Here is a 26,927-nt window from a genome sequence, read left to right on the forward strand (position 1 = left end):
TATAACAACATGAGAGTGAGTAAATGGCATTTTTGGGTAAACTATCCATTTTAATTATATTAAATATAAATGGTTGATATGGCTCCGATACTTAAACTTGAGACAGCCCATATCCTTTAAGAATTATTAAAACAGTTTGTAATAATGTAAAATAATAATAAACACTAACCATGAATACAGCATTACTTCCTAAAAACAACCTCATGACACAGACAATAACAAAAATACAAAGTAAAGCCAAATAAAATGAAATACTTTACCATGTCTGAGAGAAGTGCCATTATGATCCGGGTAGAAAATATCAAAATGTTAAATCCAGAAAGAAATCAGAGGCTGCTGTGTTGTGTTCTGGATTATTCACTCATGCACTGTATGTATGTGCGTTTCTTTAACACAACTGTATGTTCTGGGACAAAGTTGAAACTCTAGATAAAGTCCAGATAATGAGCCTATGATTCGATTGGATTGGCATTGCTCATAGGGCATTGACTGACTGAGGTTAAGTAATGCTTGTAAGGTTGTGTTTATCACGTAGGAGTTTATTCTGATCTCATCAAAACAAAGTCAAAAAAATGACATCACCTTCTTAATGTAAAAATGTTTTATCTCAAAGTTTCTTATACCAATTCTTATAGCTCAAATGGAGTTATTTATATACCAAATGTATTGTATTGAAGAATAAAAGGTCCATTTCATTTCACATTTTATTTGTAGTGTTTTCCAATAAGAAACAAAAGACAAATGAGATCCCATTAATATCTAAATAAGTATTTCTCGCTGACATTAATGAGATTAAATGCAAGTATCCAATAAAAGTTTGTACTGTATCTTACATGATAAGGCTGACTGACTAATTTTGAGAATTTGTTCCAAAGTCTTTCTAATCCTAAATGATATATGAAGACATAAAAAAAAGATTTTTTATTTTGAATACCGTAAGTCAAAGACAACAGTATGACTAGAATAAATCAACACATTAGTTTAATATTTATTTAATAGCACTCTAGTTATAAATGTTTTCATTTTGTTTACACATGCCAGCAAATATCTCTGATAGACCAGACAATGGGGTCCGAAACCCTCAAGATCAAAGGTCATATTGATTTGACCAAACACTGTGGGATTTTGCCTTTTATTAGGAAATGGCATTAAAGCCATTGATATTATTGACTTCCTCGATGCAGAGAAAGTACAGTAGAGTCGTAGAATAACCAATCTTGGATGTTAAAAAAAGATTCAGTGGAAAAAGACGAATTGGGATGTTATTTTTATTTCCTATAGCTTAACTGGTTGAGCATTGTGTTAGCAGTGCAAAGGGTCACAGGTTCAATCCCAAAAAACACTGATAAAATGTAAACTTGAATTAAATTTAAGTCGCTTTTTGTCGGACAAATGCATAAAGTAAAACTTAGGCTATGTCTGTGAGCATTGTGTTTGCACGTATGTACACTTCTGAGAAGGTGTGTAAATGTGTAATTTTGTGTGTTTGTTTACATCCCAGTTTAAAAAAAACAGATTTGAAAACAAAATATTTAGGTATTGAAACAGAACTGTGAATGAGTATTTGTTTTAAATGTGCAAAATTCTTAGGCCACCATGCTACCATAGTTGTTTTTACAATTGTGATCATATATTATTATTTCTCAGTCTCTTTATTAGAATACAAATAAAGGAAATGTGTGTGTAGTATTAAAAACTGTATAAAAGTATAAGCTAAAGTGTCAAGTATTTAGGGAAAAAGAAAACCCCCCTTCCACTTGAGCAATAGCAGGCAATTTTTTTAATTCTTATCGAATGACTTCAGGACTTCAGTCTCCTCAAAAAAGCTTAACATGTGTTTCGTGCCAAGAGAGGTCACATTTAATACTGACTGATGCCTGACATTTAGTTCTGAAAATTGTTTTGTTTTTAATTTTGTGTACATACTTCCTGTATAGTCTGTTTGCGTATTACCGAGCCCCTGGAGTAAAAAAACTCTAAAGTTTTGTTTCATGTGCTCACATGAAAATATTGTGTGCGCACGTGAAACTTTTGTGTGCTCATGTGAAACTTTCGCGTGCGCACATTAAACTTTCGCTTTTACGTGCGCACACAATAGTTTCATGTGCGCACGCAAAACTAAACACGACAGTAAACTTTATTACATTTTTTCTCTCCATGTCCCCTTAGGGGCTCAAGAATGAAAAATAAATATGAATGGCCATTAAAACTTTGCTAAAACAACAAAGCTGGTGGTGGTGGCCTAAGACTTTTGCACAGTGTATGATATGTCCTTGTCTCTGTGCCATTAATTTGAAAAAGCAGATAGCAGTGTATCACTGAACATTATCACCTAATGCTATTGGAGCATTAAATTGTGTGCTGCTATCAAGAAGTGAGGATGTTTGAAGGTCAGGGGAGGTTGTGTAAAACAATTTCTGTTGTGCTTACCACATTGTTAACTAATCATTCACTCCAATTAATTTCTGACTTACTGTACTGTGTGTGTTAAGGAAGCCAGTTTTTACGCTCTAATAAATAGAGTTATTTTTTTGTCAAAAAGGACAAACCCAGGCGGTGATGTTTATATCTGACCCAACAATGGGCTAAAACAACCCAGCATTTTGAGTTGAAATAACCCAGATAAAATTCTAACCCATCTGGTTGGGTTTGTCCAGAAATTAACCCAGAATTTTTTTTTTTCAAATTCAAATAGAGGTGTAAAAATGAATCATATTTACCTTCACATCTCATAAATATTTTCAGTTCAATGGGACATTAGTATAAAGTATTAGCCACATAATCAAGGTCAAGGTCAATGTAGTATTTTTTTTCTCCCTTGGGAGATTTTTTTTTGCGAACTGCTGCAACATCCACACAACACAGTAACATAAAACACATCACAATTCAATAATGATAAGTTAGAAAAATAAAATAAAAAACAACCAGTTGTACCAGCAACTGTTTCAGCATGGCTATATTCAATTAATTGTGAGATGATATGGCTTATAAGCAAATACATTTTTTGCAAATACAAAAAAAGTTTTTCTTGTTGATGTAATTTTTATATATATTTTCTAATTATGTCTCCATATCATATTTACATAATTAGCTAATAAAACACATTTTCGGTTTTGTTTTGATTATATGTCACTTCTTATAATAAACAGATGTTGGATCTGTAACAAACTGTAATTACTGAGTTGAATTTATCAGTTATTACCTCATTTTATAATGCATGCAGTAAAATATGTTCAAACTCTTATCAGACTCATTTTAGATAAAACATGTTGACGAGAGCAATAATGTTAAATGTTTAACAAAGCAATAATGTCTGAATCATTTGTGTGATTTCATGGCAAAATAACCAAGAAAGTAAAATAGGGTGCTGTATGTTTTTTTTTTTTTTTTTTACTAAGGTAACAGTGTTTTTATTCCCAATTTTGGCATGAATGAATCTAAACATCACTCATTCAGATTTAGGAATGCACTGTTTGTCTCCTGCTCACTAGCTACACCTGCTGCCCACATATGCACGTAGAAAATACTGACAATAATATCGAAAATAATCGTGTATACAACTAATCTAACATTTTACTCTTTTTGTCATTCATCTAAATTAAATCTGTAAAACTGAGCCCACGTACCCACATTTCGCAAATAATATAAATCTTACGTAAGTTGTTAGCGGAGAGATTTTAAAGAACATCAAGTCCCATGATTCCAAAAGAATGCGTGTGCGCATGCGCGCGTGTCATTCGGCACGTAAACAAGCAACAGGAAGTACAGCTATTACATTCATCTCATCAGGTTTGTGCAGTGATTGTTTTATTAATATTTCTGCTCCTTTTTTTTTAGATCGCATATTTAGTGTTTTATTGATTATACAATATATTCTTATTGATTTGTTAAAACGGTAGTTTTACTTAAAAAGAATAGACTTTCGTTAGCTAGCATGCTAGGCTATCCATCCATTCCATCGGAATTATTATATTTTAATTGTTATTATTAATGTATTTTTTATTTGATGGCTTGTGGCTTAAACATTTTATCAGGATGCTGTTGATCTGGATATTGCGTTTTGATATATTGTGTTTTAAGAGTCCGTAATTTCGTCTCGGGTGTGTTTGTCCATTCAGCGAGACAGCTGCTGTCAGTAGAAATGTATTTGTTTTTTTATTGAAGTCATAAAATCTTTAGGATTGTGTCATTTGTATACGTCTGTTTTTGCTAAGAATATGTTTGAACCTTATATATTGTAGAAAGGGTACTGTAATAAATGTAACAGTTCCCAAATAGTTGTGTAATGTATATTTGTATGTGGGTAACTTAGTTGACATGACATTTATTTGCAGTGTAACATGCTAGACTTAATCACAATACTGTGTCGATGTATATATGTGCATTTTTCTATCATGGATAGTATGAGTGGCTGTTTGTCAGCCTGCCATTTTAACTGAAAATATTAAATAAGATTAATCAATAGATAAATCCCTTTGTCATGACACTATGGGGCGGTTTCCCGGACAGGGATTAGACTAGTCCTAGACTAAAATAAATGTAAGAGCTGTTCAAACTTAAAACAACTTTGTACTGACATAACTTAAAATAGATCTGTCCCCTTTGTTTTGCCTCAAAATGCACCCAACTAATGTTTTAGGTATGTTTGTTAAAACTAGTTATATATTTCCTAATTAAACTGAGGCCTAATCCTGTTTTAAGATAATCCCTGTCTGGGAAACCACACCATCTTCATTAATGTAGGTATTAAAGATATAATTTGTTTACATTATGTAGGTTGATTATATGTAGAAAACAGGGTCACATAGTTTGACACACTGCAAGATTTATTAATCTTAGTTAGTTAATACACCATGAACCAAAATGAATAACTGTATTGACATTTATTAATTCTTGCTAATATTTGCTAATGCTGAGAAACTATATTGTTCATTGTTTGTTTATGTTAGCCAATGCAATTATTAAAATACAACCTGTAGGCTGAAGTGTGACCAATTCTTTAGAGCAGGGGTGAAATTCAGTTTCATCGCGGGCCACTTTAGTATTATGTCTGCTCTCAAAGGGCCCGTTGCATCTGTATATGAATATATCAACTCAATTAATACCTAGCTTTAAAAGTTTAGAAGCCCAGGGCAAATAATGAGGATTTAAAGTTTATTTGAGTGTACAGAATATAAAAAATGTAGTAACAAAAACACATGCATGTGAGCACATGCTCAGATCTCTCTGTGATTCCTTCATTGCTCATTGCTCATCGCATCCACCACATAAAATGAGGGCTTGGGTTTGACACCGCTGCAATTTTTGCTTTATACTTTAAAGGTGCAGAGTGTAATTTTTAGATGGATCTTTTGACAGCAATGCAATGTAATTTTAATAACTATGTTTTCAGTGGTGTATAAAGACCTTACAGAATGAGCTATGTAAGGAATAATTGACGACGGGCCATTGAATTATAAGAAGATAATGTACACCCAAGGTGCAATCGCGGAGTGCCGTTACACCGTGGATGTGCATTAATTTCAAATAATTAAATTATTCCTCGTATACCACGGTTACCACAAACATTGCTTTGGTGCCTATTTTTAAGACATTTGACAAGTTAGGTGTGCGGTTATCAGAAATTAATGCATACCCACGGAACATTTCTCAGCCAATCAGAATACAGCATTTAACAGACCAGTGGTATAAATTGTTTTTAATACCTTATAATGAGCGATTTTTATCTACATACAGCCCGGGTACCCTTACATGGAAGCCACCATTTTGCAACATTATTTTTTCTACAGTAGCTCTAAACAGACAAGCTGCTCTACAGAGCGCCTTTGTCACTAGGGGTGGTCAATAGACTCAAAATTATATTTTAAGAATTTTTGCGGTAATTATATTTATGACGGTATAAAAAATTATGGAAAAGGAAGGGCAATTTCCATCCAATGAGATGTCATTGATGACAGACTACCTAATTCACAGTGTAAATCTATTGTCAGAAATAGCATTAAAGTGCAAAAGTAGTGACGCAATCACACAGCATGAGTTGAATTTAAACAAAGTACAAACTAGAGATGAAATGGTATGAAAATTTTACATCACTATGACACTACCACAGATTTTCAGTAATCTTCACAGATCCCAGTTACCTAAGTCATTAGCTAACTATTTAAAATTTTGATTTCAAAATTATTTTACATGTACGTGCACTTTTGTTCGCATAAACATCAAACATTAACATTAATCATGGCACATTTGGGTTTGTGAGATAAATGCTCAGGTAGTTCAGATAAAAATCATGTGAATAAATCAGATTTTCATATAAACACAGAAGAAATCAGCAAGGCGTCTGGCTGTTGTGAGAAATCAGGTGTACTTTAGGACCCAGGAGTGGACGTGGTGCGCACATGCCTCGCGGCACTCACTGAGGAAACTAACAGGGTAAAACGGAGCTTTAAACTCATCAGATCGCATAATTAAATGCACCAAACGTCGCTATATCATTGATATCATGATATGATGTTTTTTATCATGTAAAAAATTAAACCGGTATTATCGTGAACGGTATGATATGGCACACCCCTATTTGTCACTATGTTGTCTCAGACGATGACATGTTTGTCCTGTGATGCCTATCATAGCTTTTTTATGTGCTTCGAAAGGGAGGGGTGCAATTAGCAATCTCACCACTAGATGCTGCTAAAATCTACACATTGCACCTTTAAATACACTCTAACTGAGAAAATAATGAGACTTGAACCGAAAAACATACCCTTTTTGTTCTTAATACCAGTCCCTTGTCTAATAAATCATCCTTTGTTTGAATTTGGCTGGGGTCCAGAGTTAATTTCTATGCAGTTGCAGTAACCTGATTTAAAAACCCAGTTATGTTGTTGTCCACTACTAGTGAAAAGTAGTGATCTGAACTGTTACAAGGGTTTTGTAAATATGTCAAAATCAGGTTAATTTTGAGGACACATTGGTTGGTTTGGATGTGATTCTACAGTGTTATTATTCAGAACTTTCAGGGTTTCCCGCAGAACAGTTGTTAGTTAAGGTGCTAGGGTTGGGTGAGTGGGCGGGGCCGGGGTGCATGGCAATCAAAGGGGCAGGGTGTACGCGTCATGATGAAAATTAAAATATATGAAGCGTGTCTGCGCTATTCTCCGAGATGCACTTGACGGCCTTTTATGCAGCGAATTTTTTGTTTCGTTTTTTTTGGACGACCTAGTTAAGGTGGTAGGATTTCCCAGCTTAGGTGGGCCACCCGAACAGCAAAGTGCTGCGGGAAACCCTGACTTTCCCTTGTGTATCCTGAAAAAAGCTTTGTCAAGCCGAGACACATTTATCAACCATTTTTATTGTTTTAATGATTTGGCCCAATATATTAAAGTGAATTGTCTTTTTAAAGGGTCATTTATGTCATTGACATATAACAAAGCACATGTCAATGTTTAAAACATTCTTGAGCAGCAAGAATGGCTTATATTTCCAAAAACCTGACAAGCAAAAGTGTGAACGTCTGCTCAGACCCTAACATGACGCTAATCACTTTTCCACGTCAAAGACCGTTTTTTATGAACGCTGCCATACATTTTTTGCTCAAATATGTGCATATACGCATGCATAATATATGTGACCCCTGTTCCTTTATTTCAAGGTTAAGTCTTTATCTGATGTAGGAACATGTGTGTTTCCACAACACACTGTCAGCATGAGGGACGGCTGAATTAGGGCTGGGCGGTATATTGAGTTTTTGGTGTACGAGACATTTATATCCTCTATATAGATATGACCTGATATGACCCTTATTTCAAACAGAAGCTTCTCTAAAACACCCCAGCTTTTAAGTTGTGCACCTATATATTTTTAAACAAAGAGGAATGCCCTATCTTACAATTATTTTTGTCATAATAAGGTGTTTCAGTAAAGGTGATTGTGATATCTCACATGAGGCTTTAAATTACACTTTATAGAATTTACTGGCATATTTATTGTATGCCAAAATATGAATTCCCTACGGAGACTTCCTGCTTCGCTACTGTTCGGACGCTTTTACTTGCGCTCTGTGCTTTGCGCTTTTGCTTTTTCGCTTTTATCTTTTGATTCAACTACCAGCAGTTCAGCACAGTGCTCAAACTAAACAATTGGGCACTCACACTAAAACTACAAATTCCTGGAACTATATTGATATTTGGAACATTCAACAACTTGGGGATTTTGTCAAAGCGGTCTAGCAGTCTGCTATTGCCGGCAGCTGACAATCCTAAAACAGGACAACACAGCTGCCCACACTCAAACAGAAGAAAAGAAGAAAGAATGCCTTCTTCTGGATATAAATCCACCTGCTGCTCAAATTGCCACAGACTTTTACAAAAGATTGCAGTTCTCGAAACAAAGTTACTTGTGGCGCTGCCGACCCTGCCAGAACATACAGCGGAGCTTCATCGTGGTCCTTCTCAACATAAAGCTGGTGAGTCCTGTGAACCTAATGCTTTTAAACAGGTCATAGTGAGCTCAGAGAAACCTAAAGAAATTGAGGACACAAACCGATGGCATAAACAGGGTGCGAGACCCAAAAGTGCTCAAGACATTAGACTGTCACGAGTGTCACAAATTGCTGCATTAGCATCATCTACCCCAGATATGGGTACAACTCGAGTAGCCAATATTGGTATTCTACCACCCCCTGTACGGCTTGAAAATAGATTTGAAGCACTAATGAGTTTGGGTGAAGAATCCCCAAATGTTAATGGACACAGATCACGTCAGCCTGTAGCTTACAGAGCTAACAGACGCTCAACATCATATAGGCAGCGGCGCTCCACTCAGACAGCAGCCGAGCCAAACACGCTGATAGTGGGTGACAATATTATCAGAAACTTTGAAAGCAAGGCTACCCGTACATACTGTTTTCCTCGGGCAACGGTTTCTGATGTTAACAAGGAACTTTGCAACATTCTGATGAAACATAAGTCTGTCAGTCGGATTGTCATACATGTGGGAAAGAATGATATTCGAAAAGAGCAGTCTGAGCTCCTTAAGGGGGATTTCAATGAACTTTTTGAAACACTTACAAGACTGAAAGTTCAATTTTTCATCAGTGGACCTCTTCCAGCCCGAGGAACAAATATGTTTTCTCGTCTACTAAGCTTAAATTCACCACAAATGACCACAGGATTTTACACCAGCATCTGGATGGACATTCAGATGACAAGGATAAAACTCAGCAGTCACAACTACTGTTCACAGACACAGCTCAGGCTGAGCCCTGCCCACAGACCTCGCTACAGCTGGATTGTGAATCAACACCCAAGGACGTTTCTGTTGATAATGACCAGAGGAATGATAACACTCCCTCCCAGCCTTCAGGAACACCAGAATCACAGCTGATGTCGTCACACTCTCTCTCCCTCTCTCCAACATCACCACTTCTGGGCTTTTCAGAGAAAATGGAGAAACTGGTATTTGCTGGAACAAAGCTCTCCCACTCTATTGCTGCGAGTCCCCAAATATCAACCAAGAAACAGCGGGCTCCTCAACCACCAAAGCCTTCGGGCCCAGCCCGCCCTCCCCCTCCATCTCAGAGAGCACTCCGACCTCTGCCTCAACGTCAGGGATCACACCAGCCCTCATCTGCAAACAGCAATGGTAACTGATGTGTGTTGGGTTCCCGCTACGTCAGCAGTAACAATCAAAAATATTTTAAGAACAAGCGGGCGCCCGATGTCCCTTTAGCTTTCCCTATCTCTGTCCTGACATGTGATAGAAAGACGAAGGCCGTCTCCAACCGCACAGCAATTCAATCTAATCTACTTCCTATTTTACGTCATTCTGGGATTGATACAGTGCCAAAACCAGTTACTGTTAAGTTAGCACTTCTGAACATCCGTTCACTAAAGAACAAATCCTTTTTAGTTAATGATCTTATCACCACTAACAACCTGGACTTTATGTTTCTAAATGAAACTTGGTTAGATGACAGCTGCAGTGCTACAGTCCTCAATGAATCAGCCCCACCCAACTTTACTTTTATAAGTGTATGTAGAGCTGTTAGAAGAGGTGGAGGAATAGCTGCTTTATTCAAAGATGCCTTTCAATGCAAGCAAGTGTTACTTGGTGATTACCAGTCTTTTGAATATTTGTGTATTGCTCTAAAAGGTACACCACGCATTCTGTTTACAATTATTTATAGACCTCCCAAATACACCTCAGCATTTGTTGATGAATTCACAGAACTTTTATCAACAATTTCCTCTGAATTTGATTATTTTGTTATTGCTGGAGATTTCAATATTCATATAGACATTTCAGAAAACAATACTGCGATTGAACTGTTAAATGTTTTAAACACTTTTGATCTGACCCAGCACGTGCAAGGTCCTACACACAATCGGGGACACACTCTTGATCTGCTCATTAGCAAGGGTCTAAACATTTCATCCACTGTAATCAAGGATGAAGCGCTATCTGACCATTTCTGTGTTTACTTTGATTTATTGATCTGTCCTGCCACTGATGCTAGATCTGTCTATATCAAAAAAAGGTTCATAAATGAGAACACCAGTGAGGTATTTATGAATGCTATGTCAATGTTGCCAAACATATCCGCAGACTCTGTTGATGTTCTCCTTGAAAACTTTAACATAAAAGTTAAAGATGCTATTGATGGTATAGCTCCAGTTAAGGTCAGGGTGATCACTGGCAGACGTAGAGCACCCTGGAGAAACACAACAGCAGTACTGCACATGAAAAGAACTTGCAGAAAAGCTGAACGTATGTGGCGGAAAACAAAACTTGAAGTACATTATAGCATCTATAAGGACAGTCTTCGTGCTTTCAATGTAGAACTAGGCACAGCTAGACAGACCTTCTTCTCCAATATTATAAATAACAACATAAACCACACTCGCACTCTTTTTGCTACTGTAGAGAGACTAACAAACCCCCCAAATCAAGTTCCTAGTGAAATGCTCTCTGACAACAAATGCAATGAGTTTGCTAAGTTTTTCTCTGAGAAGATCAGTAATATCAGAATGGCAATCAATACGACCTCAAATTGTACTGTGGTCAGTCAGATATCATTGCAACAACCTCAGAAATTAGCCATTCTCTCAGAATTTGACATAATTGATATAAAAACCTTGGAAGAAACAGTACAACATCTTAAAGCATCAACTTGCAGCCTTGACACTCTCCCCACATCTTTTCTCAAAAAGGTACTTAACTGCTTAGAAACTGACCTCTTAAAAATAGTAAACACCTCTCTGATCACAGGCACTTTTCCAGAGTCATTAAAAACAGCAGTTGTTAAGCCTCTCCTAAAAAAGAGTAACCTAGACAAAACCATACTTAGCAACTACAGACCTATCTCAAATCTTCCGTTTATAAGCAAGATCGTTGAAAAGGTTGTTTTCAATCAGCTGAACAAATTCTTAAACTCAAATGGCTATCTGGACAACTTTCAATCTGGTTTCCGTCAGCATCACAGCACAGAGACAGTGCTCATAAAGATAATAAATGATATTCGCTTAAACTCTGATTCAGGTAAAATATCAGTGCTGGTGCTACTAGATCTTAGTGCTGCCTTTGACACAGTAGATCACACCATACTCTTACATAGACTGGAAAACTGGGTAGGGCTCTCTGGGATGGTTCTCAAATGGTTTAAAACATACCTACAAGGAAGAGGTTACTATGTGAACATAGGTAACCATAAATCTGAGTGGACATCCATGACATGTGGAGTCCCACAGGGTTCAATTCTTGCACCGCTTCTGTTTAATTTGTATATGCTCCCACTTGGTCAAATAATGAAAAAGAACCAAATTGCTTACCACAGCTATGCAGATGACACCCAGATATACTTAGCCCTGTCACCTAATGACTACAGCCCCATTGACTCTCTATGTAAATGCATTGATGAAATTAACTGTTGGATGCGTCAAAACTTCCTCCAGTTAAACAAAGACAAAACCGAAGTCATTGTATTTGGAAATAAAGATGAAACTCTCAAAGTTAACACATACCTTGACTCTAGGGGTCTAAAGACACAAAATAAAGTCAGAAATCTTGGTGTAATTTTAGAGTCTGACCTTAATTTCAGTAGTCACGTGAAAGCGATAAGCAAATCAGCTTACTACCATCTCAGAAATATTGCCAGAATTAGATGTTTTGTCTCAAGACAGGACTTAGAGAAACTTGTTCATGCTTTCATCACCAGCAGGGTGGATTACTGCAATGGACTCCTTACGGGGATCCCCAAAAAGAACATTAGACAGCTGCAGCTCATACAGAACGCTGCTGCCAGAATTCTGACCAGAACCAAAAAATCTGAGCACATCACTCCAGTCCTCAGGTCCTTACACTGGCTTCCTGTTACATTTAGAATAGATTTTAAAGTATTGTTACTCGTTTATAAATCACTTCATGGCTTAGGACCCAAATACATGACAGATATGCTAACTGAATATAAACCTAAAAGATTACTCAGATCATTAGGATCAGGTCAGTTAGAAATACCAAGGGTTCACTCAAAACAAGGTGCGTCAGCATTTAGCTTTTATGCCACCTCTAGCTGGAATCAACTTCCAGAAGAGATCAGATGTGCTTCAACAGTAAACACTTTTAAATCTAGATTAAAAACACATCTGTTTAACTCTGCATTTACTGAATGAGCACTGTGTTGCTTCACACTGACTGCACCTTTAACTCAAGTCACTTTTACTCCTGTTTTATTCTTTTTAACATTTTAAACTGTTTTATTAAAATCACATTTATTTTCTTTAATTGTTATTTTAAATTCTCATGTATCTTTGTCTTTATTGTGATCTTATCGTGTAAATCTTATTTTTACTTTTTCTTTTTCTTTTTTATATATTGTTTTCTCATTTCTGTGTAAAGCACTTTGAATGACCTCTTTGTATGAAATGTGCTATACAAATAAACTTGCCTTGCCTTGCCTTGCCTTGAATAAATATACAACTCTTTTTATTTTCTCCCTTTTAGTGAAATGGTAAACCGACTTGTTAAAGTCCAAACAGCCAATCCCTGGGCAGCGTGCTGAAAGCAGCCAATAGCAGGGCACCGCAGAGATGACGGAGTGTTTCCTCCCACCAACCAGTAGCCCTGCGGAGCAAAGGAGGGCCGATCACCCTGGCGGAGTGGCTCGTACCCCGAGCTCCGAAGAAATCAGCCCCATTAAGTTCCCGGGTTTGTATCGTACGGGCGACCCCTCACCCCCCCACGACGGACACCACCATGAGCCGCCAGATGCAGCGTCCGATGACGACAAGGAGCACAACAAGAAGAAGAACAAGTTCAAGAAAAAAGAGAAACGCAGTAAGAGAAACTTTTCATGGCTTTCTCAAATCGCAACTTACATTGCAGAAAAACAAAAATGCCCAAGTTTCTTACAGGCCTTGTTTGTAGTGTGATGGTCTGTGGTCATTTGTTTTGGTTGTTTTTGCATATGTGCAGACAAGGGCGAGTGTTGTATTTTCCTACCCCTATATTTAGCCCACCTGCAGCAGCCTATTGCAAGCAAACAGGAAGTGATGGACATTTTTAGGACACTCCCTGCCCGTCCCCTGATAGGTGTGTGGATGAGCTGGTTATGAATACTGGTAGACACAGTCAGAACCGGATTAGTTAACTGCTGATTAGTGTTTTGAGTTCAGAAGCAGCTCAGGGTGAAGCAGGTGTCAGGACGCAGAACTGGATCACTAAAAAAAGAAGCAGGCACAAGGGAACACCACTAAATCGTGCACTGACCTCTTTATAGCAGTTTTCGGTGTCTTGCTCTCATTTCACGCTGGATTCTCGTTTCGTTCTCGCCTAACCTTGAAAAAGAGAGAGGAGCAGAGGGTGGATTTTGCAAAGCTAATAATTGCATGTTTTTTTGGTAGCAAAAGGTCTTAGAAGAAGGATGTAAATAATACTTTTTTCTCTCTGCTCTTTTCTCATCTCAGCTGAGGGATACGCTGCTTTTCAGGAGGACAGTTCTGCCGATGAGGCAGAGAGTCCGTCCAAGATGAAGCGTTCCAAAGGCATCCACGTCTTCAAGAAACCCAGTTTCTCCAAAAAGAAAGAGAAGGATTTCAAAGTGAAGGAGAAAGGTCCGAAGGAGGAAAAGGCCAAGGACAAGAAGTCTAAAGACCTGACGGCAGCGGACGTCGTGAAACAGTGGAAAGAAAAGAAAAAGAAGAAGAAGCCCACCACCGAACCCGAACCTGTTACTACAGAACCGGTGGCTATGACGCTCCGGCCGATTTTTGGAGCACCTTTAGGAGAAGCGGTGAGAAGAACAGCGCTGTATGATGGGATACAGCTTCCAGCTATTTTCAGAGAGTGTCTGGACTACATCGAGAGCTATGGCATGAAATGTGAAGGCATCTATCGTGTCTCCGGTATGCAACTACTTCCTTGTACTTCTGTATATTTGATACATGACATAAATGCTGTGGTGGATTTTTAAAATGTTTATAGCACGTTTTTACAGTGTTGCAACATGAACATACCTAACACTTTTATCCAATGTTCATTTTTATAATTTTTTTTTTCTTTAACACAATTATGAATAGTTTGGGGAATACAGAACTGTAATGTTAAAAAAAAAACATTGCCGTGCAGTTAAAGGAATATTCCACTTTCATTAAAAAATCTGGTTAATTTACCCACCCCCATGTCATGCAAGCTGTTTATGTCTTTCTTTGTTCAGTCGAGAATACATTTTCAGGACTTTAGTGGACCTCAAACGATCCCAACCACAAGACGATCTTAATTTTCGCCAAAAACATAAAAAATATGTACTTTTATACCACAATTTCTTGCACTAGCCGTGTAATGCACCAGCGTGACCTTACGTATTACGTAATCACATCGAAAGTTCACGTATGGTGTATGCGAAACTACCGCATCAGTGTTTACAAGTAGGGGTGCACCGAAATTTCGGTCAGCAAAAATTTCGGCCGAAAATGGCAATATCGGTTTCGGGCCGAAAATGAATGTCAACCACGCCCCTCCCATCTGTGCGCTAGCGCTTGGGTTTCACTCACGGTGATCAGTCATCACCCACCCCTCCCCTCCGTGGTTTCACTCATGGTCGAGCTGTTTGCACGCGTCTGCAAAGACTAAGCATGTCTTGATGTGTAAACTTCAGAGAGAGTCGCGCTAATGTGTCTCATACCGTAATCCATTAACTCTTTCGCCGCCATTGACGAGATATCTCGTCAATCAAGAGAAAACGCTTCCCTGCCAATGACGAGATTTTCCGTCTTTCCACAATATCGCTATTATCCACCAGGTGGCGCCCTTCCGCAACTTTTTAAACCCTAAAGTATTGCCCTATGGCAAGCGGCTGCATGTCCGTGTCTGTTTTAAAGATCACTCTGAATGGGATCTCTATGAAAAGTGTCAGTTTATTGTTTAAAATGCTCCACAATTGTGTGTTTTACATATTTAACGCGTTACCATTTGGCGTGATCATGTAATACGTGAGGTTGTGCCGACACGTCACGCGGTTAGTGCAAGATGAGAAGTTGTGTTGGTTTAAAAGGCCTTTTTTTGCAAAAATGGCAATCTTTTTTCTAGATAAGTCCCTTTAGAAGGTCACACACCGGACGCGCAGCTCAGTGCCGCGCTGAGTCGCGTGTAGGACAACTCAGAGGTATCGTAAACCGGAAGTGCACATTAAATAGTGCGAGCTTAGTCAGATAGCGTCTACTTCAAAATGCAAAATATACGCTAGCAGCCAATGTTAATCGTTAATGATTTGGGCCAAATATGATGTTATTTAATGTTAAACGATGTGAGTGGCGCTCTGTTGCGCGAAAGGAATTTGAGAAACTTCCTGAGTCAAAGCTAGGCACCGCGGACAAGCGCCACCTGTTGGCGCCGGTGTGCGTATACTCATAGAGAACAATGAGTTCGATTTTTTTGTAAACTGTAAACTTTTAAGGTCCTCGAAAGACGTAACTACTTTTCGACTGAACAAAGAAAAACAAACGTCTTGGATAACATGCATGGGAGTGAGTAAATTATTAGAATTTTTTAATAAAAACTGGAATATTACTTAAAAAAACTACATGTATGAAATAACTACCATTTATAAATATCATCTACTGTTTTCTCCGCAGGTATGAAGTCTAAGGTGGATGAGCTGAAGGCATCGTATGACCGTGAGGAGTGTCCCTGTCTGGAGGAGTACGATCCCCACACGGTGGCCAGCCTGCTGAAGCAGTATCTTCGAGAGCTTCCCGATAACCTGCTGGGTAAAGATCTGGCCCCACGTTTCGAGGATGCCTGCGGGCGGCCCAGCGAAGCAGAAAAACTGCAGGAGTTTCAGAGGCTTCTGGGAGAGGTGCCTGCTGGGAACAGACTTCTGCTGGCCTGGCTCATCACTCACATGGACCACGTCATCGCCCGTGAGATCGATACCAAGATGAATATCCAGAATATCTCCATTGTTCTCAATCCTACCGTACAGGTGAACTCGTAATCTACCGTTCGGCCTTTGATCATTTTACATTTCGCTTTAACACGAGCTCAATTCAACCTTTCTTGTACCATCTACAACATAACGTCATAATGCAATAGTCAAATTATTTTTAGCCTTTAATCGCCATAAATATAATTTAAAGGTGCAGTGTGTCATTTTTAGAAGGATCTCTTGACAGAAATGCAAAATAGTATACAAAACTATATTATCAGTGGAGTACAAAGACATTTTATAATAAACCGTTATGTTTTTATTACCTTAGAATGAGATGTTTTTATCTACATGCATCGAGGGTCCCCTTACGTGGAAATGTCGCCATTTTGTGCCACCATGTTTCTACAAAAACCCTTAACGAACAAACTTTTTTTACTAAGTTGTCTCCGACTAAGTTGTCTACGGCTACTGTAGCTTCTTTATTAGTTTCAAAAGCGAGGGGTGAGCAGTGAACTGAGCCGTTTGCTGCAATTCTCAACCTCACCACTTGATGCCGCTAAAATTTACACGCTGCACCTTTAAATAGATTATTAATAACACTGTGACAACTCTTTTCACACTCCATCATAACAAAAATTATGCTCTTGTGTCTCTCTGATTTAGATCGGAAACCGTGTGCTGTATGTGTTTTTCACTCACGTCCGTGAGCTGTTCGGTGATGTGGTTCTTAAGCCGGTTGTCCATCCTCTGCGCTGGTCCAACATGGCTACCATGCCCACCCTACCCGACACACAAGAAAGCATTAAGGAGGAGATCCGCAGACAGGTGGGTTACAAAATTTGCTGTACACATGCAATACACAAAAACAAGCACTTTAACTTCAAGAAATGGGGGAACTTCACAAAACTTTTTGGAATGCGTGCTGCCCATATTTTATCTTATTAAAATGTTTTGCATTGTCATTTATTTGCTTGAAAGTTAATACAGGTAGACCTTTTGCAGGTATAGGTTTTCATTCACACCTCTTGTGTCAAAAAGTGTGCCAATTTGTCATTACTTTACTTTAATAAGGTTTGCAACTGGTCAGGCTCTGATAATGATTCAAAATTTAATCTGTAGACTGCATCTCAAACCTGTATTTACCACGGCTTTATTTGTTTAAGTTTTACATAAGATGGTTCGACCGTTGTGCCAAAGGCAAATCTGACCTCATAACAGGGAAACAAGTGTGATATTTAAATTAGGAGATGAATCCAGTCTTTATTATGTTGGGTTGAGAGTGGTTTCATTATGACAGTTTGAGTCTATACTGTAGCTGCTTTCACTTTAGAGGAAAATTTCAGTGTTGACTAAGAGGTTTCTTATTTCAAACCCCTAATTTTTTTTTTTTACAATTTGTTTAATTTCAATATTTTGTATTATATGTATAACTATACTGCTAATGTGTGTTACCAAATCACTAATATATCAATCAGGAGAAATGTCGACACAAGAAATAAGAAACATTGATCAATTTGTTCTGAATTTTATGTAATTTCTGTGTTGGAGAAACAGTTGAAAAATATCATTAGTGATTGATCTTTCTTTCTTGCAGGAGTTCTTGTTGAACCGTCTACACAGAGATCTGCAGGCAGGTGTAAAGGATCTGTCTAAGGAAGAGAGACTCTGGGAAGTGCAACGCATTGTCACGGCTTTGAAACGCAAACTCCGTGAGGCCAAAAGACAGGCAAGAGATGCAGGGCATTGATACATAATTTTTCATATAGAGAGAAGGAGCTAGGCAGAGTTTAATGGGGTTTTAAAGCCCATGTTATAGTCGTGCGTCATAGATATATACACTAGATGTCGCCTTGGCTACGGCAGTTCATTGCACCGAATGCGTCAAATAGAGCCGCCATCTTGAAACAGGGGAACCCCGCATCAGCGTCATTGTAGGCAATGGTATATCAGAAATAAAATCACCATAAATCGTCATGAACACGATTTTCTTGGTTTTCTTTTGGTTCGTTTCAACAGTCAGACATGTATTTAGCATTGAGTCCAGAAAATACTTAAAGTTTTGATTTTATGAAAATTTACTTTTTCTAACTATAATGCATAGTGCTAGTAACCCTAACATCCATACGCAGCACAAAAGTCCGGCATCGTCCATGAATTGGAAGTACAGGCAGAGATAGCATCTTTACCTAGCTACTTCCTATGACAAGACCCCTGTTCTAAGATGGCGGCGGTTTTGACGCATGCTCATAGAGCGTGATGAAAACTGCGTCACATGCACTGTGCGTGGACCCTCGCGTACAAATGGACCATTAAAATTGTTCAGGTTTATCACAAGCAGTGTGTGTTAACAGGTTTGGTAAAATGTATAATGTTACATAAACACGTTTTTTATTTTATTTTGCTATACTGTCCTCTCTGTCTTTCACAATCTTCAGGAGTGTGAGACTAAAATCGCACAGGAGATCGCCAGCCTGTCCAAAGAGGACGTGTCAAAAGAGGAGATGTGTGAGAATGAAGAGGAGGTTATTAATCTTCTGCTGGCGCAGGTGATGCTCTGCCTAACATCATCATCATATTTCAATGCTGTTTTGTTGTGGTGGCAGAACTGGAACAGCTAGATGAGAGATAAACAAATCATCCTGGTGAATGTTAAGAAAGGCTGGGTATCCATTTGCATACAATTTTAACAGTAGTGCATCTGTGTACCCACTACCTTTTGTTATAGAAAAGCTTGTGAGGGTTCACTTTTTGATTTTTTTTATGTGGATCAATGTAAGGCCAAACCTGCTATTGATTCACCCTACACAAGGGGGGACACGAACCAAAAATTTTAAGAACCACTGCCTTAAAGGAGCCATATCATGAAAATCAGATTTTTTCCATTTTAAGTGCCATAATTGGGTCCTCAGGGCTTCTATCAACCTAGAAAATATAAAAAAGATCAACCCAGTATCTTAAGTTTTGGTGAACCATTCACCGCATGTGAAAAAATAGGTAATTGCATTTTAAAGGACACACCAAAAAATTGCTCACACCTACAAAGTGGCAATTTTAACATGCTATCATAAATTATCTGTGGGGTATGTTGGGCTAAAACTTCACATACGTACTCTGGGGACACCAAAGATTTCTTTTACATCTTAAAAAAAGTCCAATTTGAATCTCTTTGTATTAAATGGTCTTTCTCTGGCGCCCCCTGTAGGAGAATGAAATCCTAACAGAGCAGGAGGAGTTGATTTCTTTGGAGCAGGTGCTACGCCGGCAGATCGCCACAGAGAAAGAGGAGATCGAACGACTGCGTGCGGAAATCGCTGATATACAGAGGTCAGATTCACACAAAGAAAAATAATCAAATATCTAGATAATTATGATTGTGGTTTATTAAAGGGTTTGGTTTAGATGTATGATGGAAAAGCATGGGGGTTGTGAGATTATGATCAAAATGTCAGTGCCAAATTATATTTAAAAGTGTACGAATAAATGTGTAAAATTAAATACATTGATGAATACCACTAAAACATGTAATATAAAAGCCTTTGTTACCAATGCCACAGTATAAGAAATACACATTTTATTGCATTCATAAATTATTTATTTTTTGTGTTGTAAAGTTAGTATAGAAGTGACTGCAATTCATCGACTGGCCGCTATAGACTGTCTCCAATTTTCCCCTTAATGGCAACTGTGGGGGTTGTTTTTTTGTAACTCATCCATTTGAATTATATTATATTATATTGTGATGGTACAAACCTGTGGGGACGTCACAAACACTACATACATATTTTTTAAAGTCTATGATCGGATTTCGTGGTGGGTGGCAAACAAAGTGCACATCCTCATAAACGCATTTTTGTATTTTTCATTTTTTATTAGGTTTAACACTTTCATCGGAATCCCCTTGTTAAGTGTCACGTCACATGTCACAACCTCCGTGTCCAAGCGCTCCATAAGATACCTTATCTTCCGATTCATAATTTAACATTTCCTTTACATGTTCCTATTAGGACATGCTAAAGATAAGCAAAAGGTACAAACCCCAAAGTAAACGATGACGTGAGTAATCGTCTCCAATGTAAATCACTTTTCTTGGACTACAAAAAACACACACATTGTAGGCAACAGTTTACCTTCTGGGATTGGTGATGTAGACAAGTTCGACATTATCATAATTCATCCCGCTTCAGATTCACAGCCTGTAAGTTAACTCCTGTTAGCATTGCATTGTGCGTGAATCATTTTTTAAACATGGTAAGGAGCGTCCCATTTCCGGCTGACGTTGGAGGAATTCAGGCTAATCACAATGTACAGATTAGCTGGCCAATCAGGGACAGCGCTTTTCAGATCAATGAGCTTTGTACAAAATCAGTGCATTTCAGGAAGACAGGAATATCAGGAGCGAATCAAATTATGCCATGTGGAAAATAATGTGTTTTAACCATGAACCAAGCAAACACATTGTATTATATCAAATACACAAAATAACATTGTTATTTTAAAATATGGGTGCTCTTTAAGCAAACAACAAGGTATACTAATACACACTCATGTTATGCTGTAAAACTACTGAATAAATGTGATCCCAGTTATTGAAATCCCAGATGGCATCTTTTAGGATTATTTTTTTTTAAGATAAAAAGCGATTATTTCTTTAAAGAAATAATGTATAGAAGGTGGGTTACGCAGACAGAACAATTCCACAGACTGAATCTCATGCAAATGTCATTTCTGTGTTTCTTTCTCTCAGCCGTCAGCAGGGACGCAGTGAGACGGAGGAATATTCATCAGACAGTGAGAGCGAGAGTGAAGATGAAGAAGAACTGCAGATGATTCTAGAAGATCTGCAGAAACAAAATGAAGAACTGGAGGTGAGAGAATGAGATTAAAGGTGGTCTTGTCTCTTTCTTTACAATTATTATCCTCCTAGTGTTTGTTCTGCTGAAGGTAAACAAAGAAAATAAATTGAAATAAATCAAGCTATTGTTAAATATCTGGATCAACTGCAGATTTAAATGTATTATTATTATCTTTTTTTGTACCTAAAGTAGACATCAGAAAGGTCTTGACAATGCCGTGACAGGCCACATCCAAAACTTTTATGTCTTATAACTATGGCTGGGTATTGCGACCAATTTGGCAATTTTGGCCTTTTAAAGCGACACCATGTAATTTTTCAACCTTCATAATACATTTTCAAGACCCTTGTGATAGTACATCGACTTTAAATTGGTTGAATGACATGTCTACCATAGCCTGACGGGGTCTGTATCGCTTTTACTCGTACTTTAAAACTTAGGGTTTCGGGTAGTAACCAGAGCACAAAAAAAAAACTGCAAAAATTCGACTGCTTTACGGCATACGTCACTTCCTCCACACTTTTTTTTTAACGTGAATTTTGATTCATACATGCGATCTTCTTTATAAATGACGGCGATTATCTTGCATGTAGTTCCCTGTATTCAGATGCTGCATTCACATGTTTACGTATTTACCTTTCTTTTAATGTCTATGGTATTTACATTACAATCCAGGATGCTATAGCAGTCCCGGCACGCGCTACGGATGTGTGCACACACAAAACTTCTCAAACATTAAGATCTGTTATGCGTTGTTGTTTTTTATTATTATAAAATAATAATAAAAATGGGCAGATTAAAAACTTTTGTTACAGTGCCATACTGACCAGAAAATTATGCCCCGGGCCATTCTGGCGGTCTTCATTTTCGAGCCCTGCTTCTGAAGTAAAGCACAAATTAATTTAGGGATTTCCCGAATCAATATTGTCTAGTTAAATTAAAAATCTTTTAAAATCAGAGAAATAATATTTTTCACCCAGCCCTACTAAAAACCAGTGGCGGCCGGTGACTTCTCTTCCGAGATGTGTTTGGCGTGTCGTGTGTTGCTTGTCATTCCAAAACATGTGTTTGTTGGGTCATGTGAACCTATGTGCATCACGCGTTTTGTCAAAATAAGTGCCTGCTGCACACGCGTCGAAACGGTTTATGATAAAAGAGACCCTCACGTTTACAAAATACTCGCAAGACGCTAACTTAAAGGGGTCATAGCGTGAAAATCAGACTTTTTCCATGTGTAAGTGTTATTATTGGTCCCCAGTGCTTCTATCAACCTAGAAGACGTGAAAAATAACAAATGTTTGGGTAAGCCATTTTCTGCAAGCATGTGAAAAATTAGGTCGTTCAGATTTCCCGTGTTTTGTGAGGTAGGTAGCAAGGCGAATTACACTAAATCCCGCCCCTTAATCTGCACTATCCAACCAACAGAGAAAAAATAATTGACAGCACAATTGAGTTTCAATTACAACAAACCACCATTATGGTGATCAGTGTTTGCATTTATCCGCTTATTTCCATTTTAAATGACACACCCAAAAACGGCACATTTTTGCTCAGGCCTACAAAGTGGCAATTTTAACATGCTATAATAAATGATCTGTGGGGTTTTGTGAGCTAAAAATTCACATACGCACTCTGGGGAAACCACATATTTATTTTACATCTTAAAAAAATCTCATAATATGACCCCTTTAACACTAAACTTTGATGACATGAGATTAGCCGAGTATGTGGCAAACGCAAGCTTCACTTTTATCATAAACCCTTTAGACGCGTGTGCAGCAGACACTTATTTTGACAAAACGCATAATGCACATGGTTAACATGATGCGCCAAACACAAATTTTGACATGATGAACCACACGTATGAGCTTAATGCATGTTGTGACGAGCTTTGCATCGTGCGCCCTCGAAAAAGAAGTCATTAGCCTCCACTGCGACCAACAACCCTTTACTGTTATTACATCAATGCAACCCGTTCTGAGAGACGCGTGTGTTTCGTTTCTTTCTCCAGAATAAAAACACTCATCTGAATCAGGCCATCCACGAGGAACAAGAGGCCATATTGGAACTGCGTGTTCAGCTCCGCCTACTTCAGAGCCACAAACTGCAGCAGGAGCTCACAGCCCCACCCACAGCCGAGCAGGCGGAGCCTAGCCCAGAAGAACGATCCAGAGCGGACGAGCCAATCAAACGTGCCGCTGCCGTCCCCGTAGATTCCACCGCTGCGGCCGCTGCTGCTCCAGCCAATGGGAAGCCTGGAAAAGATGCTATGAAACCGTCACCAAGCAAAGACAAGAGGGAGGCCAACCTGTAAAGCATCTCACCTTCTTCGTACCCCTTCATCAGTTCACCTGCATTCGTATCCATGCTTTTCTTCGTCATGGGTTAAAGGTCAGCATAAAGGCAGCACTCGAGGGCTGCCACCATTTCAGAAGGTGAAGTGAGGTTTTTAGACTGGATACGAAAGGAGGTATTGTGACATGTTAATGTCAGAAAGGAGGCCCGTTTGAAACCCATTTCTAGTCGGACTGGAATTTAATGCATTACATTTACACATCTGTCGTCTGTATATGAAGTTTAAGCTGAAATGAATGTCGGCACAATCAGATCTGTGTTTGGATGCTTTAGGTCTTGAGGGTAGTTCTCCTTTTTTATAGTATTAAGGATTTTTGTTTAAAACCTGTTGAATTTCAGTCTGTCTAGGTCACATATTAATCCAAAAAATGAGAAATTGTATTTTGCATAAAGAAAATTAAGTCTAGATTTACATATTGCCTTTTAAAAAAAAATTCCACTTGCTTCTTTATTTACCATAAAGCAAAATAAACAATTAATAAATCATTTAAATTACTTTAATAAAAATTTAAAAGTTATTTTAATTGTGCATTATTTAGTATCTTCATTTTCCTTATGCAAAACCTTAATTATTTCACTTAATATACGGTAGGGGTTAAATGTGACTAAAGCATTTCAACAGGTAAAAGGATCGGTCAGTAAATCAGAAAAGTGACATTCAGAGACAAACATTGCAATCATTTCACACTTCATCAGCTCGTTCTCCTCTTATAGTTCAAAGACATTAAGATCAAACTGGACTCAGTCCTGCAAAATGAAGTTTGGGTTCTGAAACCATTGTGCCATAGGTGACTGTGTGCAACCGCACAGAAGAATTTATCTGAAAATGCTCTGGGACATTGTAATACATCTAGATTGTATTTTTACCTGAGGATATTTAAAGGAATCAGGTTTGAGCATAAATTTCACTATTTAATATTCAATAAATATATATAAAAATATATACATCTATACTGTAACTGCACTGAAACGTGCAGATGTGCACTTATAGAACAATAAATAGTTGATCGCCATTCGTTGTGAATTTGGTAACGTTTTTGTTCGTTTTCATGCAAATTTTCTTTTCAACTTCAACGCATATGGTGAAGCACATGAATCACATTTTTGATGATAACGTTTGAGGGGGAATGGGATGTTGTGATACATTTAGGTCAGTTGTTGATATTTTACTGTGCAAATCTCACTAGGAAATGTCATATTACTGCAAAATAATAAATAAAAATCACTCGTATTTTGAATACAGAAAATAAAGCCTGTTTTAGGTTAATTATTATTATTTTATTTTTTAATTTTATGTTATTTTCATGACAATAGAGCACATTTTGGTAACACTTTAAAATAAGGTTGTATTTGTTGACATTAGTAAATGCATTAGCTAACATGAGCGATATAGTTTATCAGCATTATAATTGTTCATATTAGTTCATTGTGCACAGAATATAATGGAAACAATTGTTAGTTCGTGTTATCTAATGCATTAACTAATGTTAACAAATACAGTCTTAAGTGTTACCAAATTTTCAATGAAGCCTATTATTATCCAGTAAGGAATGTTTGGGCACATTTAAAACAGACTTTATTTTCTTTATGCAAAATATATATTTTTATGTAACCTATTTTATGTTTTTGGGAGATCACACAGTCATTCCTGACATTTTGGGACAGTTGTTACAGATGCTATGGCACACGATTTATGTTTATTGATGGAAATTGATCACTTTGGAAACTTGCACTAGATTGTTACCAATTCTTCATTTTTTCTCTTTTATTAATGCAGATATTCTGTCATGTTCATGATTGTTTGTGCAGAATGAATCCTAAATGCTAGTGTACAACTTTATATGGATTCATTTATATGTTTTTCTTGATCTTTCTTGTCATGCCATCAAGCAAGCTTGTTTTTCTTACTGTCTTTTGCTAGAACATATCTCAAAGAGATACGTTCTTGCTCGACTGCTTTGAAAATTGTGAGTTATCATATAATAGACGAAGCTTTTTGTAACTCAAGTTCATTGTGAACAGATTGCTGCGGTATAAAATAAAATGATAGTCTGGTCAAACGGTTTTCTCATGCATGCCGTAAAGCAGGATCAACCTGCCGCTCCTGTGTGATAAAGGGGCCACAGTGATGCTGCTGGAAGACCTCAATGGCCGATGTGGTTGGTGATTTTACAACATTGTTGGTTATAAGAGGTACGTGATCACAAAAAACACAAGGTGAATTTAAAGGGGACATTTTACAAGACTTTAAACTTTAGTAGTAAAATAAGTCTTGGTGTCCCCAAAGTACATAAAGTCTAAGCTCAAAATACAGCACCAATAATTTAGCATGTTAAAATTGCCACTTTGTATGTGTGAGCAAAAATGTGCCTTTTTGGGTTTGTCTTTTAAATGTAAATGAGCTGATGATAAGCAAACACTGATCACCATAACGGTGGTTTGTTGAAATTGAAACTCAATTGTGCTGTCAATTATTTTGTTTCTTTCTCTCTGCACTAAATGGCAGTCCCGGGGTTGGGTATTGCAGATTAAGGGGCGGTATTATTATTATAAGATCCCCTTATGACATCACAAGGGGAGCCAAATTTTAATGACGACCTATTTTTATTCATGCTTGCAGAGAATGGTTTACCAAAACTAAGTTACTGGCTCTTCACATTTTCTAGGTTGATAGAAGCACTGGGGACCCAATAATACCATTTAAACATGGAAAAGTCAGATTTTCATGACATGTCCCGTTTCAGACTTCTTAGGGCTTTCCTCTTACCTGCAGGTTTTATCTGGCCTAAGTGGCAAAAGATACAGCAGATGGCGAGATCTTTGGTCCAATCACAAACAGTTAAAAGCACAAATGTAAACTTGTCTGGGAAATCCAAAGTCTCGTAATCTAAGCATCAAAGTTTGATTTTAAATTTGAAAATCAAATGATGTTATCAAGTAATACAATTTATTTTAAAAATCAAAACCGCAGGAACACTACAAAAAAATATTTTCAAGAATGATTTTGTCTTGTTTTCAGTAAAAATATCTAAAAATTCTTAAATTAAGAAGCTTTTCTTGATTAACAAAACGACCCAAGAAAATAAGTCTAGTTTTTAGACCAAAAATATCAAATTTAAGTTATTTTGTGCATAAAACAAGCAAAAAATCTGCCAATGGGGTAAGCAAAAAATCTTGAACATTTTTCTTAAACACTAAATTCAAGAAAAATTTGCTTAACCCATTGGCAGATTTTTTTGCAAAAAATCACTTAAATTTTATATTTTTGGTCTTAGAAATAGACTTATTTTCTTGGG

The 26,927-nt window shown here is 37.6% G+C and overlaps 2 protein-coding genes across 2 annotated transcripts in view; one reads left to right on the forward strand and one right to left on the reverse strand.

Moving 5' to 3' along the window:
• creb3l3b (cAMP responsive element binding protein 3-like 3b) overlaps positions 1-417 on the reverse strand; it is a 29,818-nt gene extending 29,401 nt beyond the window's left edge. Inside the window, exon 1 of the mRNA XM_065261986.2 lies at positions 261-417. Coding sequence (XP_065118058.1) covers positions 261-281 — 21 coding nt within the window. The 5' untranslated portion in view covers positions 282-417. The remainder of the gene's footprint in view (positions 1-260) is intronic.
• Positions 418-3,719: 3,302 nt separating this feature from the next.
• On the forward strand, positions 3,720-25,272 carry ralbp1 (ralA binding protein 1). Its single transcript, XM_065261978.1, has 10 exons — positions 3,720-3,789; positions 13,000-13,332; positions 13,962-14,399; positions 16,128-16,477; positions 17,087-17,248; positions 18,018-18,149; positions 18,859-18,969; positions 19,626-19,747; positions 21,168-21,288; positions 23,288-25,272. Exons 2-10 carry the CDS (start codon positions 13,086-13,088, stop codon positions 23,588-23,590), a joined length of 1,986 nt encoding a protein of 661 aa, XP_065118050.1. The 5' UTR covers positions 3,720-3,789; positions 13,000-13,085; the 3' UTR covers positions 23,591-25,272.
• Positions 25,273-26,927: the final 1,655 nt, after the last annotated feature.

The sequence above is a fragment of the Paramisgurnus dabryanus genome, chromosome 6 (genome assembly GCF_030506205.2).
Source record: "Paramisgurnus dabryanus chromosome 6, PD_genome_1.1, whole genome shotgun sequence".
Classification (NCBI taxonomy): domain Eukaryota; kingdom Metazoa; phylum Chordata; class Actinopteri; order Cypriniformes; family Cobitidae; genus Paramisgurnus; species Paramisgurnus dabryanus.